Below are 16,074 nucleotides of genomic sequence, written 5' to 3'. Positions count from 1 at the left end.
AAAACAGGCTCATGTAAAGCATAACTGTATCTAAGATGGTTTTATAGTGATTTATTTATGATTTGCAGCATCACTGTCCCACAAAAGCACAGAAACACTCCAGTGAAGGAATGTTTTTACCGTGCCCTTGGAACAAAAAAGATTTTTCAAAATGTCCAAAATTGCATTTTATTTTCTTACCACAGAGTTCAGATTTTTGCCAACTGATGTGTCACCTATGAAATACAGCAAAGAGACCATTCTTCTTACCTGGATGAGGTGAGCAGGCATTGTGATGATGCAGGCTGACAAAGATTTTCTAAGAAGGCCACGAAGAATATACAGAAATTTGGTAAGGCTATGAGTATCTTCAGAAGTATCAGTGCTACAGATGTCATCACCCCATAACATGGAGCCAAGACTCTGAATTCCTATCCGCAAAATATTCTTTCTTTTTTTCTGTTAAAAAAAACACAAAACAAACCCAAAAGACAATTGTTCTTTTTTAAAGATTAAGAGGAAAATGTCATGCAATATATGATTTATGTAATCAAAGTGTAATGTCAGATATGTTATAAAAATTACAAATGGAATGGTATTTTTTTTCACTGGATATCATGCTATGCCAGGTAAGTAAGTATAAGTGGAAGAGACAGCATGAAAATACCAAAACCTATAATTTCTACTTTTTAACCAGCTAAATGTAAGTATATTCTGACAAAATACAATAATATGGCACTTTTTCATATCCTTTCTCTCCTCCATCACTGTCGTAAATATGCAAAAGAATCTTGTCAGCTCTGAAGTGGTCCACTAGAAAGGCCTAAGAGTAACCAAACAGAACTTTTCCCTCTACTTTCAATTTTCTGCTGTGTTACCTTCATAACCTGACTATTCTGAGTGCTTGCTTCAGTTTCACCTTTTCTGCCACTTCTAAAGGAACAAGGTCAGTGACCAACCTCACCAGCGCATGGCTCTTTCACTGTTTTATTATAAGTCTCTGTAAGTATAATGTACATCCCTGTCAACTCCTTCCAACGAATGAAGGAAGGTTCATCCACAGCTATGGAGAAACAGAGTTTGATGGAGACATCATCAGATTGTCTCTTAAGAACTACACCTTTCTGAAAGTCCTTGACAGGAGTGTTTCTGGATTTTCTTTAGTAACCTACTGGGTACTAGAATCTAAGCTGTTTTGACACGTAGAATCCTAAACAATCCTACAAGCCTTGGTGTTACATCATCTTTGCTGCCCTGGCAGATAAGCAACCAAAAGAGGCAGTGGCTAATATAAAGTCCCCTTTTCTGAAGGGGCAGATTATGAAGCTACAGTTGTAATTTGTTTATGCAAAGTAAAATGTCATCTTTCATGATAACAAATCTCAGTTCTGGTTATTTGATGTGACCTTTCCTGCTAATCTTTGAGAAGGATTTTTAGTTTATTTGCTATCAACAGCTGATAGAACCAATAAGCACCCTTGTGGAAAGACTTCCCATAATAAAGTGATGAAAGATAATTTCTAAAGTTCTGGGTTCATACTTAAAGGACAGCTCCTTTTTTTTTTTTTTTTTTTTAAATGTAAGCACATACAAAAAACTAGTTTAGAGAAATAAAAGCTTTCAGGTACTTTTCATTGAAGCAAAGCACTTTGATAAAACTGTAAACAACCATTTCCACCAGCTGGAATGAATAGTAAACTATCCAGCACAAAACATTTTCCAGCTGCTCTGGAAATCCAGAGAAAAGGTTTTGACAAGACAAGAGGCTACTCTTACAAACACTTCCTTCTCTATATTGAGTAGACAGAGCCTGAGTTGTGAAACACAGTTAGAACCACATGGTTCTGTATTTATCCAACTCTAGTGGCTTACACAGTGAGCTGATCTGCCAATTCACTTGCAGTCTTGGTGAAAGCAATACAAGTTTTAACTCTGGTGGATTCTTTAGTCTCAGGCTTTGCAGGCTTTTAGGCTTTTCTCATGTAAAGTAAACTTATGTAAAGTAAACTTACAAAATGTAAACTTATGTAAAGACATTCCTGTCAGTGTGAACAAACAAATAATTGCTTTGGTTAACTTCAAACAAACTTTCTGTAGCCTAATACCTCACAAATAGGATTTATTGTCCTAAGGCCCACAGAGTCAGGCAGGACAGTCAAGAAATATTAATCTATGATGGCTAACAGCACATAGTCCTATAAAACCAATGCTGGCTAATTATATTAGGTCCTAGAGAAGCCTGACCATTTTATGAGAGAGCTACTAAACCTCTAACAGCAGTTTTCACTGCTTTTCCTAATTGTGCCAGACCTCTGTCAGCTGGGGTGAGCCACATTCTGTTCAGTTTTCTCCAGACCCCTCTTCAAACACTGGTAAAAAGAAGTAGGTGTAACTATCATTGGCATACTGATGTGAAAGTAGAAAAAAATATCTGTAAGTTTTACTAGTCAGGTTAAACTTTTGCTTTGAATTCAGATCCAAGAAACAACACATTTCCAAACAGCCACAGTCTAGAGATTTTGGAAAGATCATATTTCATGGTACAAAAAATGAAGCATCAATTTCTGTCATTGGCAGTGATTAATGAATATGCTTCAAGTCAGTAAACAAATCTCTTGAAAGTTCAGTACCTTGCTGCTACATTTTGGCCCTTGCAGTTTTCTTCTAATTTCATGAAAGCCACTGCCAACAGGACCCATCCAAAGGGAGAGGATTATTTGGTGAAGAAGAGCATACATACACAAACTGCTCAGAAGCTTGTGTTATTATTAGGTACAGGAAAGGACACAGGCCCAGAAGAATACAGGCTGGTGCTTACTCTACAATCTTCATATCTGTCTACTGAATAAATACTTTTGAAAGGTCAGTAAAGGGAAAGGGATATAGAGTACCAGAGGGGTGAATTTCTCATAGAAGATAAAAAGATCCAAGGTGTGTTCTAAGCCATCACTGCACTCAACTCTGGACATATTTTAAAGAAGTGTGTATTAGATACTGCTTCTGAGTGTACAAAATCTTAGTGTACAAGGAAAGGTTATGCATGGGGAAAAGAGGAATCTTAAAAATGAAGTATCTATCAGAAACTGCTCCAGGAAATCATGTGCGTTATCTCTCTGAAACAGAAAACATACACTTTTAAATTCACCTGAGTTAAAGATCTAATCTTTATTGACACTAGTAAGACATTTGAAACTATGAACAAGTATAGAAACTAGCAATCCATGATGTTTAATTTTTCCTTGCTTACAAGCAAAAATCCCCAAAATACTGGCTCTGACAAACCTTCATTTTCTTTTACACATGAAAAGAATATTCAGGAATATAAAAACACCACCAGCCTAATCTCTTCAGTAGGAGGTTGTGTGTCAGCTGAAGGTTGGCAGGGTGTTTGTTTCACTCAGCACTGCTCTTTGCATCCGGCAAGCTCTCGGGCTTCCACAGGACCTGTCACTGTGCAGGAGGAGCATCTCTGTGGAGGTTGCTGTAGGTAGGATGACATGTCTGTTGCCATGGTTACCACAGCAAATCGGGAGAGGTGCCTGTCAGGGACCAATTTACTTTCCCAGACTGGCACTGCCACCAAAGGGAAGGCAAGATCTCCCACAAATCTTGGCAGAGACTAAACACTGAGCACAAATAATCTAAATTTACACACAGTGTTCTGTGCAGGGAACTTTTCTAAAATATATTGTAAGACACAAACCCATCCACTCCAACATTATCTTCCTCGCAAAAATGACTTCTAGGATATTAAACTGGCAATAGTACCCAGTCTTGTATTACATTGAGGCCCTCCAGCACCTACACTAATTATCTTCTACTGTAGTTACATTTTTATTGTACAACAATAAAGATAATGATCTAACAATTAAACATCAATATATGTAATTTTTTATGTCCATCAACTCCAAAGACTCATGTATTACTAAATATGACAAAGAATAATAGATAGGGCACTGATTAAACGAAAAAAGGACGTTCAGTCTATGTCATTATGCTTCAAATGCTTTTGATTACCCTTAGTATGATTTATAAAGAATGCAGAAGTCTTTAGAAGTCATTTAATTCCTTCAAAAATTCACTCCAGTTAAAACAACACTGAAAAAATCTGCAAGTCTAGGATAAAATGTCCAGTCTTAAGAGTCTTGAACCACATTATTGCTAAAGAAATAATTTGTAAAAAAATACTGTAAGGGAAAATGTGTTTTGCTTAGTTACATTCTATTTGGCAATCCATTGATTACCTAATTGCACAGAATATGCATTTTATTAATAAAGTTGGCTTACACTTCTTTCTCCCATGGTCTGCATATCTGTAATGTAAAACTACAAATGAACATTAGAATATGAACCACACTATTTATTTTGCTTCTTAACTTTAACAATGCTTGCAAACAGCTTGTTCCTTATTACTTTATCCAAGACCTTCCTGTGACACCCTTAAAATTCAGAAAATAACATTAATTACAGGATCATAGAAGAATATGAGGGTCTTCAGTACCTGGGGATCAGAGCCATCAAATCCTTCCTGGTAAATGATCCTCTGAATGGACTGAAGCAGCTTTGCGTAAGCACTGTTCATATTGCTGTTGGTAAGAAGAAGTACTTTAGCAACACATTTCAATACTCTCCCATATGTGTCTAACAGCTGTATTAAAAAGAAATACAAGCAGATAGTGCTTTCAGTCCAAAGGTGCCGTATAGAAAAAGAGTCACAGAAGAAAAAACCCAAAACTCTCTGAATAAAAGTTGACATTATAAGCAGTTAACTAGTTCAGTGGTCAGACATTTAGTGAAAGCTAAAATCTCTAGGGATTAAGATAACTTAATTATATCAGGCTCACACCTAGAAGATTGATTTAATGTATCAATGTAAAGTTGAAGTCATTACAGTGCAGTACTAATCTTCTAGAACTGGCAAAGATTTACCCAATTGTTACTCCAAGTACACCTAATCCATGCCCTGATGAACAGAGTTGATGTTCTATTACTGTAAACTGTCATACACACAACTGCTACAACAATTTATCGTTAATTTGGGATTTTTTTTAAGTATTTTTTAACACTTCCTATGAAATTCACAGTTGGAAATAGCTGCTAATATATAATCAGCAAAGAAGAAATCAGAGAAAATTACGTAAAGCATATATACTTTAAAAAAAGTAAAAACAGGTGCTTTTCTACTTCTTTGTAAAATATCATGGTTTACTTGAATTTGAACCATGCTATGTAAATAGGGCCATGAAAAATACTGTGGAAATATAATTTCTAACAGGTTGCATTACTCCTCTGGCAATGTTTGTTGTAACATTTAAGGAACAAAATAAGATATTTCTTATTTTCCAATTTCTAGTCTTTTTTTTTGGCTTTATTACTTAACATGCTTTAATTCTGATAATGAGTTTAAACAATTCCTTCTTTACTCTTTTTTTGTTTAGCAATTTAGTAATGGATAAAGCAGGAGCTGGCAAGAAGGTATCCTAGTTACAACAGAGCCTCTGACTTCTCTGTTGATGGTTTCTAAGCAGTTACAAAGGTTAGGTTATCAAGGGTATGACAAATAGCCTTATTATGCATAAGGAGACCCCATTAGGCAAGACAGTTAAACCTGTTTTATCTAAATTTATCAGTAAATTTAGACTCTAGATAAATTTATTCTTTTTCAAAAGCACATACATTCTTAAGGTAAAATTTAAGTGAAAAAACTACAGCTTAATTATTTTAGTTCCCTCGATGATCAAACTTTCTCTTTTGATAATTGCAACTGCACAATGTGGATAGCAGTAGAGGGGTAGAAAGTAAGCCTTTCTGTGATGCACAGAGTTATCTCAGAGGATATTTCTGCCTTCCTGTTAAGTACCAGCTTTAGCAATGCAACAAAAATCAGAATATCCTAGCAACTGGAAAACAGTTGCTGTCAGCTGCACAACCCGTTAACCCAGTCCTAGCAGTAGGGCCAGGATATAATTGCCCTTCCCTAACATAAAAAATAATGAGATAAAAAAGAGAAGGTTTATGCCTTCTTTTGGCACCAAACACCCAGTCTCATTTACTACTTCCTTTAGGAGGACAGACTTCCCAATCTGTTTCCCATTAATGTTTATCATGGGGCAATGAACTTCTACCCATCTTGAGAGATTAACCAAAAGAGGACCCTGTAATCTCATTTAGCCATCAGGTACCAGCACTACAGTAACACAGTAAACACAGTACTCCTCACCTCCCTCTGTCAAAAAGCACATACAAACGTATGCAAAAACACACAAAAGAAAGATTGATCTGAACTTTAAGGTGAACAAATGCTGTATATAACCTCCAAACCTGATCTTTAATTGCAAAGTAGAAGACCAGTCAATAGTTCTGTCTAGTCAGTCTCTTTTCTTTTTAAGTCCACAAAGAAGACGAGTATTTGTGTGGACAGGAAGAGAGGAGCATGTGTACAAATATTTAAGATTTCTAAAAAGGCCAAAGAGTTTCTGGCCATAGCTTAATAATGTAAATTATTTCAATAATGAACTATCCCTTCCTAAAAATCCCTCCTTATCTTTGAAAACTTTGTCAGCTTTCAGTGTCAACATATTTTCTGTCAATCTTCTTTTGATAAATTAAATTGAAAAAATTCTATTTTCAGAAATTTTCTGAATTTCAAGTAATTTTTGTAACTTTTTTTTTTTTAGTTCCTTCCAGGCTATCAGTACCTTTTTTGAGGTATTGTCAGCCTAATAGAGAGGTTTCCCACTGCTATATAGATAATTAGCATTATTGGACTGGGTGGTTTTTTGGCTATCCATCTAAGACTAAAGTACAAGAACCTTCTGTTTAAGAAATTATATCCTCTAAGTGGAGACATGCTAACCATCCATGTTCATGTTCCTGGTTCAATGTAACACAGAGTAAAAGAAGTTAGCTCAAGCTCCCAGCTTGACTCAAGGTCTCAGTAGGACCTCAGGCAATCGAAGATGAGGTCTAATACAAACTGTTGATTTCTATTGGAAGGGTTAACTGTGACTATCACATTACTTTGTTTCAAACCATTGTCTAGATAATCAAAAGAACAGTATTTTCACTATTTTATGATACATCAAAGTTAAGTCTTAGAAGCCAGAAGCATTGTATTGATTTTTGAAACAGTCATTTCAACTAAATAATATCTTTTCCCTCCCCTTTCTATAAACTTGTTTTAATGAAATCACCCTGAGAAGATTGTGAGCTTGCTTTCATTACTTGAGAAAGGAATCCTTCCTTCAGAATGTCATCACAATATTTGTAAAAAAATACAAGACTGTTGGGTTTCTGTAAAAGCATACATGTTTTGAGAGCAGCGAAATACTTGGTAACATTCATACTTGGTATTGGATTTAATACACTGTGACTAATGTGAATTAAAGAATCACAGAAGATAAGGATGAAAAGGACCTCAAGAGATCAGGTAGTCTATCTTCTTGCCTCAGGACAAGATGAACTACATCTAAACCATCTGTGACAGACATTTACCTAAGTTGTCCTCAGAAATTTTCAATGATGGAGATTTTGCAATACTCCCAACCTCTTCTCGGGCTAGTCATTAGAAAAACATCTCTGTATTTCCAGCCTGTATTTCTACCACTACAGTTTACTGTAGCCCATTACAGCTTCTCCTGTCTTCAGCAGGCAAGAGTTACCACCTGCTGTCAGTTTTCAACATGCTTTAAGATTGCTTAGATTTGCCTAAGAGCTTTTGTTCTTCCTTTATGGCCATGCATCCCAGTTCTAGATGTATATCCATCTTCTTTTCGTGATGGATGCTATAAGAACTTTTCATGTCTTCAACATTAAATTCCAGTTTATTGCTTCCATGCTTTTTAAATTACGCTTTTCTGTAGCATATTTTATAGTGATATCTTTTATGTTCAAGATAGTTTATAACTGTAGATCTTCTTCTGGAGACCCACTACGCTATTTTCTTTATTCAATTAATTACTCCTACTAGCATGAATTCCATACATATTACCCTAGGTCACTGACCTACATATTCTTGGATTCTAATTCCATTATCTGCATGCAATCGTTGCTTCCACTTTTTTTCCAAATCTGACATTATGAATGCAATAAAGACAGGATTGCTCAGGATATGTATCAAGCCAAATCAATACTAGGTTATTACCAGACATAACAGTGGGATAAAGCCTGGTACTTCACTCAGCTTCAACTGTGACTCAATGATAGCTTATTTAGAAGACAAAAATGTAACACTCAACATGACAAAAATAAAACTGTCAAAGCACTCTATGTTCCTCCTTTGACATGGTAACAGACTTCATCAATGGAGAATATGTCGTGTGTTATTTTTAGAGACTTCTGACTGCATCCCAATTGAACACCCATAAGCAAACCAAGGAAACACATACTGAGTAACAATACCCTAGAAGCTTAAAATAGATTATATTGTTTTTTTTCCGGTATTTTTAAGAGCACTGATGTTACCCCACAGATGCCTTCACCTTCTCCTCTCTTTAAAAGACAGGCATTTGCTTTGTGGAACTTCATCAATTCTGTATGTTTTACTGATGAACTTCATTAGGTCACAGTTTGAAAATGTTTACATATTTTCTATCCTGATCTTTCCTTACATAAAAGGAGTAGTTCAATTTGCTGATAGTAACTGTGCCAGGTGCACATCAATTTGGAGATTGAAGTAACAGGAGAAGAAACTTTTCTCCACATCTAGAATTTTTTAAGAACACCAGTTACACAACACTGATGAACCAAAGTTGAAATTCTAATTCAGTTTATTTTTTAAGTGTGTCTCAAAATGTAACTATGGGAAACTTAAATCTTCTGTTTCTCCATAGAGAAATAGAAACTTTCATTTCAGAGGCTGCAAAATTTTCATTCCTACCTCGCCTAAACCTTAGCCTGGTGCAACCTTTTTAACACAGCAAATCCAGAACTAGTGTTTGTGGTCAGGCAAGATAATAATCAAAGTTGGAAAACAAATAATCTACTGCAAATGAACAAAGAGATGTACACTTCTCCCAGGCTTCCTATAGATTTCTGTCTGAGAGTTCACAATTCCCAATGTGTTCTTTATATCCTCCCTGTCCCTTATCATATCGCATTGTATTCTTAAGAAAATGACATTTAGCTTGGTGGTTGTCTGTCACCTTGGCACTTGCCTTTACTCCCACCAGTACAATTCTTTCCTCAGGAGGAGCCTCTGGAAGGAGACTCACATTGTGGGTGCAGGTAGAAGAAAAGGAGATAAGCTTTCTAAAACCCATCTTTATTTGATCATGTTCATCACCTCATCACTCTGCTCTACCAATCTGCCAAGCAAATTAACTAAATCTAAACTTTCCATTAGGTAAAAACTAAAAGTAAAAATAGAATTCATATAGTAAGAATTATGAACTTTTATCAGAAAAACACACAAGGAAAATAGCAGATTTAAGCAAGGCTTATAAAATCAGATGCATACCAGTTAAAGTCCATTTTCTATACTATATATAAAAGCAAATTTGATTTTAACATAAAATGTGCAAATACTTGACAGACATATAGTCGGTGGAATTAAGCCCAGTCAAGAGACATTCTAGTTAGCTACAGAAAAGACAAAAAGGAAGTTAAATTGCTCAGTAACAATATAATCACTTGCAATGTAGCTGTTAGATACTTTTGTGCGTGACATAAATAAAGTTGGTTCAAGTATTTACTACACAAAGAATAAAACACAAGTTACCCGCTTTCTCCTCAAAGTAGGTGTTTTTTTTTACATTGTAAAAATTTAATTTAAAAACCAGTGACATTTGATCAAGTAACACAGAAATAAATTATAAAAGACTTAGCTCGTGCTTTTCTACAGCTCTAAGAAAGGTATTTCATACTGTGCTTCTTTCATAAATCTCAGTTTTTATATATGAGTGCATTATACTGAAAAATCAATCACAATAAAGCATACCATATTGCTACTTCTAGCATTTGATCTTATACACCGGGATCTATAAAACTAAATATTACATAAATTAAGTGACTGGGCTGAACAAAGAGAGTGCTAGGCCATATCTGAAGTTTGACTTGACTTGAAATGTCTCCAAGATACCATGGATGTGTGTGCTACGGGCACAAATATGAGTCTTTGCTACTGTCACTCATTTTCTCTTGGTCTTCCTTAATTCATTACTGAGAGACATAAACTATAATAAGTTATTAATTCAGAGAGGAGGTTTTGATTTTCTCTGGAATTAGGGGTGTTGCATAAGACATAATTAGTGATTGTAATTCTATTCACAGTATTTTCTGTTTTCCTTGGGTGAAGCTACAGGATGTAAGAAGGACGACTCACATAATAAACTAATCTAATATAGCATTCTAAGCTATGTAGGTCAAGGATGGCCTGTCTTCTTAGCCCTAAAAACTGTAGGGATATCTTCCTAAGACTGATAGCCACCTGACATACACATCTCCGAAAGCTGGTGGGGCATGGTGCTCTGGGAGTAGTTCACAGACAGTAAGTTTTCCCCAGTCTCTACATTCAGCTGTCAGTAGGGCTGGACTGAACATGCAGCTGTGTCCTAGGCTGTCCTAGTAATGTCTGCCTTAATTGTCCCTGCCAGCTTGCTTCTTCCCACAGCTGAAGAGTCAGTATATGGAGCTGTCTCAGTGCCACAGCAGCTTTGCTGCCAGTCATGGCATGTAGCACTGACATGACAACCACAGCTGAACTGCTTGTGAGCCATGTATGGCTACAAATATTTCCACAGCAAGTGTAGATGCAAAAATGTCCCTTGCTAATATGCAGACAAAACTTGGAACACACAACAAAAGCATGTGGTATTACAACTTACCATGTTTTCATTTTAGACTGTAAAGACAATTCTTCAGGAAGGTAAAAACTGTGCCACTTTACGGACTGAAATAGTTCTGGAGACATTGTCTTAGAAATATCATAATAATGGCCAAATTTTGTAGATGTTGTTGGGCTGGTCTGTGGAAACAATAATATTAATTACAAGAACCTATTAAATAATTATCTGACAAAAGAAAACAACTAATTAGCACTAAATTTGAAAGAATCCTCTGATTTTTTTTATCCCTCACCTGAAGTATAAGCTTTAAGCAGAACAACATTATAATATTTACTATCAACTTTTGGTTCCTCTGTTGACATTCTTCAGTGTGAATTTTTCACACAAAATTCAACCCCTTCTGTTTCAAGTTGAATCACCAAAATGCAGTCTGATACTTAAATGAATGTATTTTTGCACATGTTCTAGACATGTGATCACAAACATAAAAAAGGCCAGTTATATGAAATCTGTTGACCATGACACATTCCACTTATCTGATTTTTAAGTATCTGAGAATTTTAGTGTCACAGAAACATTTTCAGTTGACTTTGAAAATGTCTCACTCTATTTATGATCAATAAGAAACAAAATACCATTGCATCTTCCTATATCTGATTTTAACAGAAAATTGTGAAAAAGAGGAAATAATTAAAAAGTACCTTTAATTTCTTGAATTTTGAATAAAGAGCAGGTTGAATATTACACAGACATTACACACAATAAACATGGTTTACTATAATGAAGATACTTTATTAACAGCTCTCAATTTCAGCTATATAAAACATCACAAATCCCCAAATGTAATATATACCATAGTAGGAATTTAAATTTTTGAATATGTGTTGCTAATAAATACACAGCAGAAATGAATGCATTGGTTTGTTCCACATTAACAGATTTCAGTATGCAACCTGCAACATTATTTGAACTACATGTCATATTAAAAACCCCAGAGAACTGGTATAATATGCAGTATTCAAGTGTGCAGTAGCTGTTTGCTACAGGAATTGGAACAGTTTTTGCTCTTTGTGTAACAATCCATTTTCTTCATCTTTTCTGCCCTTCTCATTAGAGAAAAGCTATTCTGGAAAGAACAGCCAAGCAGAGTAAATCTCAGAGGCAAGTTACATTCTTCCAGGGCAGAAAAAACATCTGGCATATATGTAAACCACAATATAGTATATTTTTATGTATAGGAGTAACAGATTACCAAAGTAGTATTAAAATTCTTCTTTAGTTTACTGCACAAACACCACTGTGCCTTTGATCAGACTCTCTCTCATCAACTGTTATGACTCTTTTGAGTAAAAAGAAAGGTCATTTAAAACAACCAGACAAGTTTTGCAATACAAGTATCAATATAAACCACAATATTTCTAGCTGGGAAGATGGCTGGATCCTAGACTTCTAACAGTCTCTTTGTGGGTCAAAAGAAAGGTAACCTATTAGTTTATTTTGAGGATAATTACCCTAAAAGCCTGAAGTGCATCTAAAGTGTGCACTCTACAAGGCAGGGATGTGCAAAAATATTTTAAAGTAATTTTTCTATCTCCGAACAAGTGCCAGCCCACATGTTAAATGATAAAGTATTAAAATAAAATGAAATAAATCTATGGCTGTGCAAGAGAACAGATGAGATAGAAAAGCTTAGAGCTGAAAGTAAGAGCTGTTGAAGACATTCACACTTCAGAAAAAACACCTTTTAAAAGTTGTTCTGAAAAAAAGTTTAGACTGGTATGTTACACAAAATGCTACTTTGCTTGTACTGAAGAGCATGAAATTACTTTTGAGAAGTGATAAGAAATACCCCAAATAATTTCAAGTTTCTCCATGGGTTCCATAATAACTTTTTGCAACGACTTCTACTCCAATCCGAACACCTGCTATTCTTGCTATATAGGTATACTGAGTTACTGCAATAATTGGAATCCCAATATTTTTTGGGTGTTGAGTAGCAAATAATTTAGTTCTAACTCCAGTTATTAGAAAAAGCTTGTGGCTTTCATAAACCTTGGCCTTGCTAATAAAATAAGTACTATAGCAGTAAAAAAAGAAAGAATACAGACATGCCTGACATGGTCATGTATTTATACTTAGCTTTCTGAAATTATTTGTGCTATGTATTTCCACAATTTTATTTCATTCTTCAGCTTACCAAAAATATAGTAAATTGTTAAGATGAAGTAGAATAATTTGATTTAGAATAAATACTTTGAAATCATTTCATGAATCGATGTTAGGCCTGGTCAGTTATCAGAGAATATAAATAGTAACAACAAAAATAATACAATAACTTTCCTACTAAAGCAACGGAATAATCAAACTAAACTCTAACTTCCCATTAAAAAAAAAGAACTAGTTTGTAATTAAAAAAACCCCAAAATTGTTCATGTATATCTAGTTATAAGAGGTGTATCGGTTTTAGTAAAAAAAGATAGAAAAACACATTCTCTAAGACAGTGTTCCAACTTATTTACTAGCATCCTATTTTCAAGTCCAAACAAACACAACAATCTATCAAATTCTAAGTATTTTTAAATATAAAATGTAACTTTATTTAAAATGAGGATTTTGAAAGCAATTTAAACAAGGGTTGTTCTTTGGCCTATAATCTATTCTTTATCCGGATTACAGATCAGAATGTTTTTACTGCAATCTCTGCCAGAGCTCATCTTTTTATTGTGTACTTCCAGAAGCCTCCTTAATGTTTTAGAAAGGCCTTGACTAACTGAACTTTGATCTGATGTCTTCATTGAGAAAAGCTCCAGGTTGCCCATTTCAGATGCAAATCCTTACTGAGGCCCAATAGAGTTTAGTAAAGACAGCAAAAAAGAAGAAACAAGAAGTTTCCAGGATCCTCTTTGAGAATCCTGAGGCACATTGGTGTCCTTAATCCACCCTGCTGCATGGATTAAGGTAGGTGATAACCTCTCTTGATTCAAAAGAATACGCACAGTGCCTACAAACTGGGTGGAGACTAGGATTTGGCTATAATAAAACACCATGCAATAAAAGCTCAGTCTATGTCAGAAGCCTAAGAATAGGCCTCAATGTACTGCATTCCCAGGCTTAGCAGGGAAGCTTGCAAAAAACCTACCTGAATCAAGTAAGCATGAATAATCTGCCTTAGCAGAACGACCATGGAGAGTGTGAAGCAGAGACTTTCCATTCCTCTTCAGTTTGATCTGATAAATTTATTAGTGCTTTGGAGGCCCAAGCCTGTTCTTTCCCAGAGTCTTACTTTGCACAAGGAGAAATACACCAAACTGTCAGTGAGCAGAGCATGCTTTTATGCTACCGTCTGCTATTAACGTTTCTAATTGCAATACTAATGTGCTAGAAATCTCAGATTTAGGATGAATCAAGGCAGAAAATTGATTTCATGCTGTGACAGTTTATATATTGCCCCAAGAACATGAGCAGTTCATTCAAAAAAAAAAAAAAAAAGACAAAAGAAAACCTCCAGACTGTCTTGCATTGTAAAACAGGCTATCACTCAAAAGTTTGCATGAAATTAATCTCTGATACAGATAAAAGTAACAAACTGGCAAAGGCATATCAAGCACAACATGACCTGTTACTCTTCATAGATTCCTTGTAAATCTTCTATTTTTTTCTGATGTACAGGGTAAACAAAATATGTAAAGAGAAACTGATAGTTATGAAGAATACTAATATAAACACCGTGCATAAGAACAACAAGTTAATTAGTCTATACGAGGTCTAATCAATGGCTAGGGAATATCTGAACTACTAATGAAGTCCTTGTTTATTATTTAGAAATGAAAACAAAATTGGGCATAAAAAAATACCAAAAAGACAGTTTTTACTCAGTATTCTTGCCTTCACGTAAAGTCAGATGCTGGATGGAAAAGTTTTCTGCTAACAAGTTCAAGTCAAAAGAAAAGCTATTTTCTCCCTTTCATATTTGGAACTATTTGACTGTGTTTTTTTTAATTTATCAGTATCACTTCACTTACTGCCTTGAAATTTTATTCAATGTTATGTTTTTCAGCCAAGAGAAAATGTAGAGAATAAATCATAAGCTAAGTTGTTAATGAAATGATAGTAGTAAGCGTATTGAACATCCAGTGTGCTACAAGCCAATAGCAGATTTTTTTCTTAATGGACTATATACACCAATCAAATTAATTTAGCACAGAACCAAAATGTTATGGTAACAGAATTATAAAACATTGAAAAATACAATTTTCAAACCTGTTTTTCACTAATTAGAATATCCTGAGGAATTTTAAGTATAGATAACTTAAGAATTAGACTTTTACGTGAGTTTTATTTTATGTTTTAACAAATAAATGTTTAAAAATATTGCACCTTAACTATTCAGAATGATCAGCATCCAATTCAGAAGGAATTTCAGAAAACAATGATAATATGGGAAACACTCCACAAAACATTGATCATTATATTTCATCCTGCATAATCAAATTTCAATAACTGAGGACATTATGTATTGTAGAGAAATACATTAGTGGAAGAAGTGATCACTTCTGTAAAGTTATAGAGGATGAGTGGACACCTAACTGGATTCTTTATACATTTTTCTATTTTGTTAGAACACTATTTGTTAGCAGAACGCAATTGTTTCCATATCAATGTACGACAAATTCTGCTGGATTTTAAACTGAACAAATTATTTTGGGGATGGTTCAGAGTGGCATAGCAAGCTCCACAATAATAAAATTGATGAGATTATATGATTACCCTGGAGGCTGTTTGATTTGGAATGTCACCATATATAAGTCTTTTCTGACACAACTATATAGCCATGTCTGTACAATTTCACAGAAAACCAAACATGCCAAGCCTTGTAAGATCATTTTGTCACATTCCAATTATGTTTTTAAAGAATACAACTGAACTTACCAGGCAGTTATGACTACATGTAAACCAGAATCTATAAATATAGGCTACAATGTATAGACAAAACCAAGTTTTTAGTCCTAGAGAGTAAAAAAATTCCATAACTTGATTAATGTTTGATTTTGTCACTGGATTAAACAAATTCACCAGTCACAGGAGATACATTAGTCACAAAACACTAACAACTGTAAACTCTGAAAGACTAGGCTTGTTTCTTATTTTCTTCCTGCACAGTGATTAATTTCTAGTGACAGTGAAGCTGATATAATCTCAAGTGCTTACATTAGTTGTCATGCACAGGGATAAGCAGGTTCACAGCCTGCTTCCACACAGTACTTTTACTACTGAGATCTAGTAAGTACTGTTGATTAAACCTGCTTAAGTA

At 34.8% G+C, this 16,074-nt stretch overlaps 1 protein-coding gene across 3 annotated transcripts in view; it reads right to left on the bottom strand.

Annotated features, from left to right (window-relative positions):
* Positions 1-16,074, bottom strand: part of ELP4 (elongator acetyltransferase complex subunit 4) — a 136,735-nt gene that overhangs the window by 93,264 nt on the left and 27,397 nt on the right. For all 3 annotated transcript variants that reach the window (XM_061999711.1, XM_061999714.1, XM_061999712.1), the window contains exons 5-7: positions 10,803-10,942; positions 4,481-4,565; positions 250-438 (exon numbers count right to left, since the gene is read on the bottom strand). In XM_061999711.1, coding sequence (XP_061855695.1) covers positions 250-438; positions 4,481-4,565; positions 10,803-10,942 — 414 coding nt within the window. The remainder of the gene's footprint in view (positions 1-249; positions 439-4,480; positions 4,566-10,802; positions 10,943-16,074) is intronic.

Source organism: Colius striatus, chromosome 7 (genome assembly GCF_028858725.1).
Source record: "Colius striatus isolate bColStr4 chromosome 7, bColStr4.1.hap1, whole genome shotgun sequence".
NCBI classification, from domain to species: domain Eukaryota; kingdom Metazoa; phylum Chordata; class Aves; order Coliiformes; family Coliidae; genus Colius; species Colius striatus.
The sequence above is the reverse complement of the archived record's forward strand: the minus strand, read 5'-3'. Positions and strand labels throughout refer to the sequence as shown.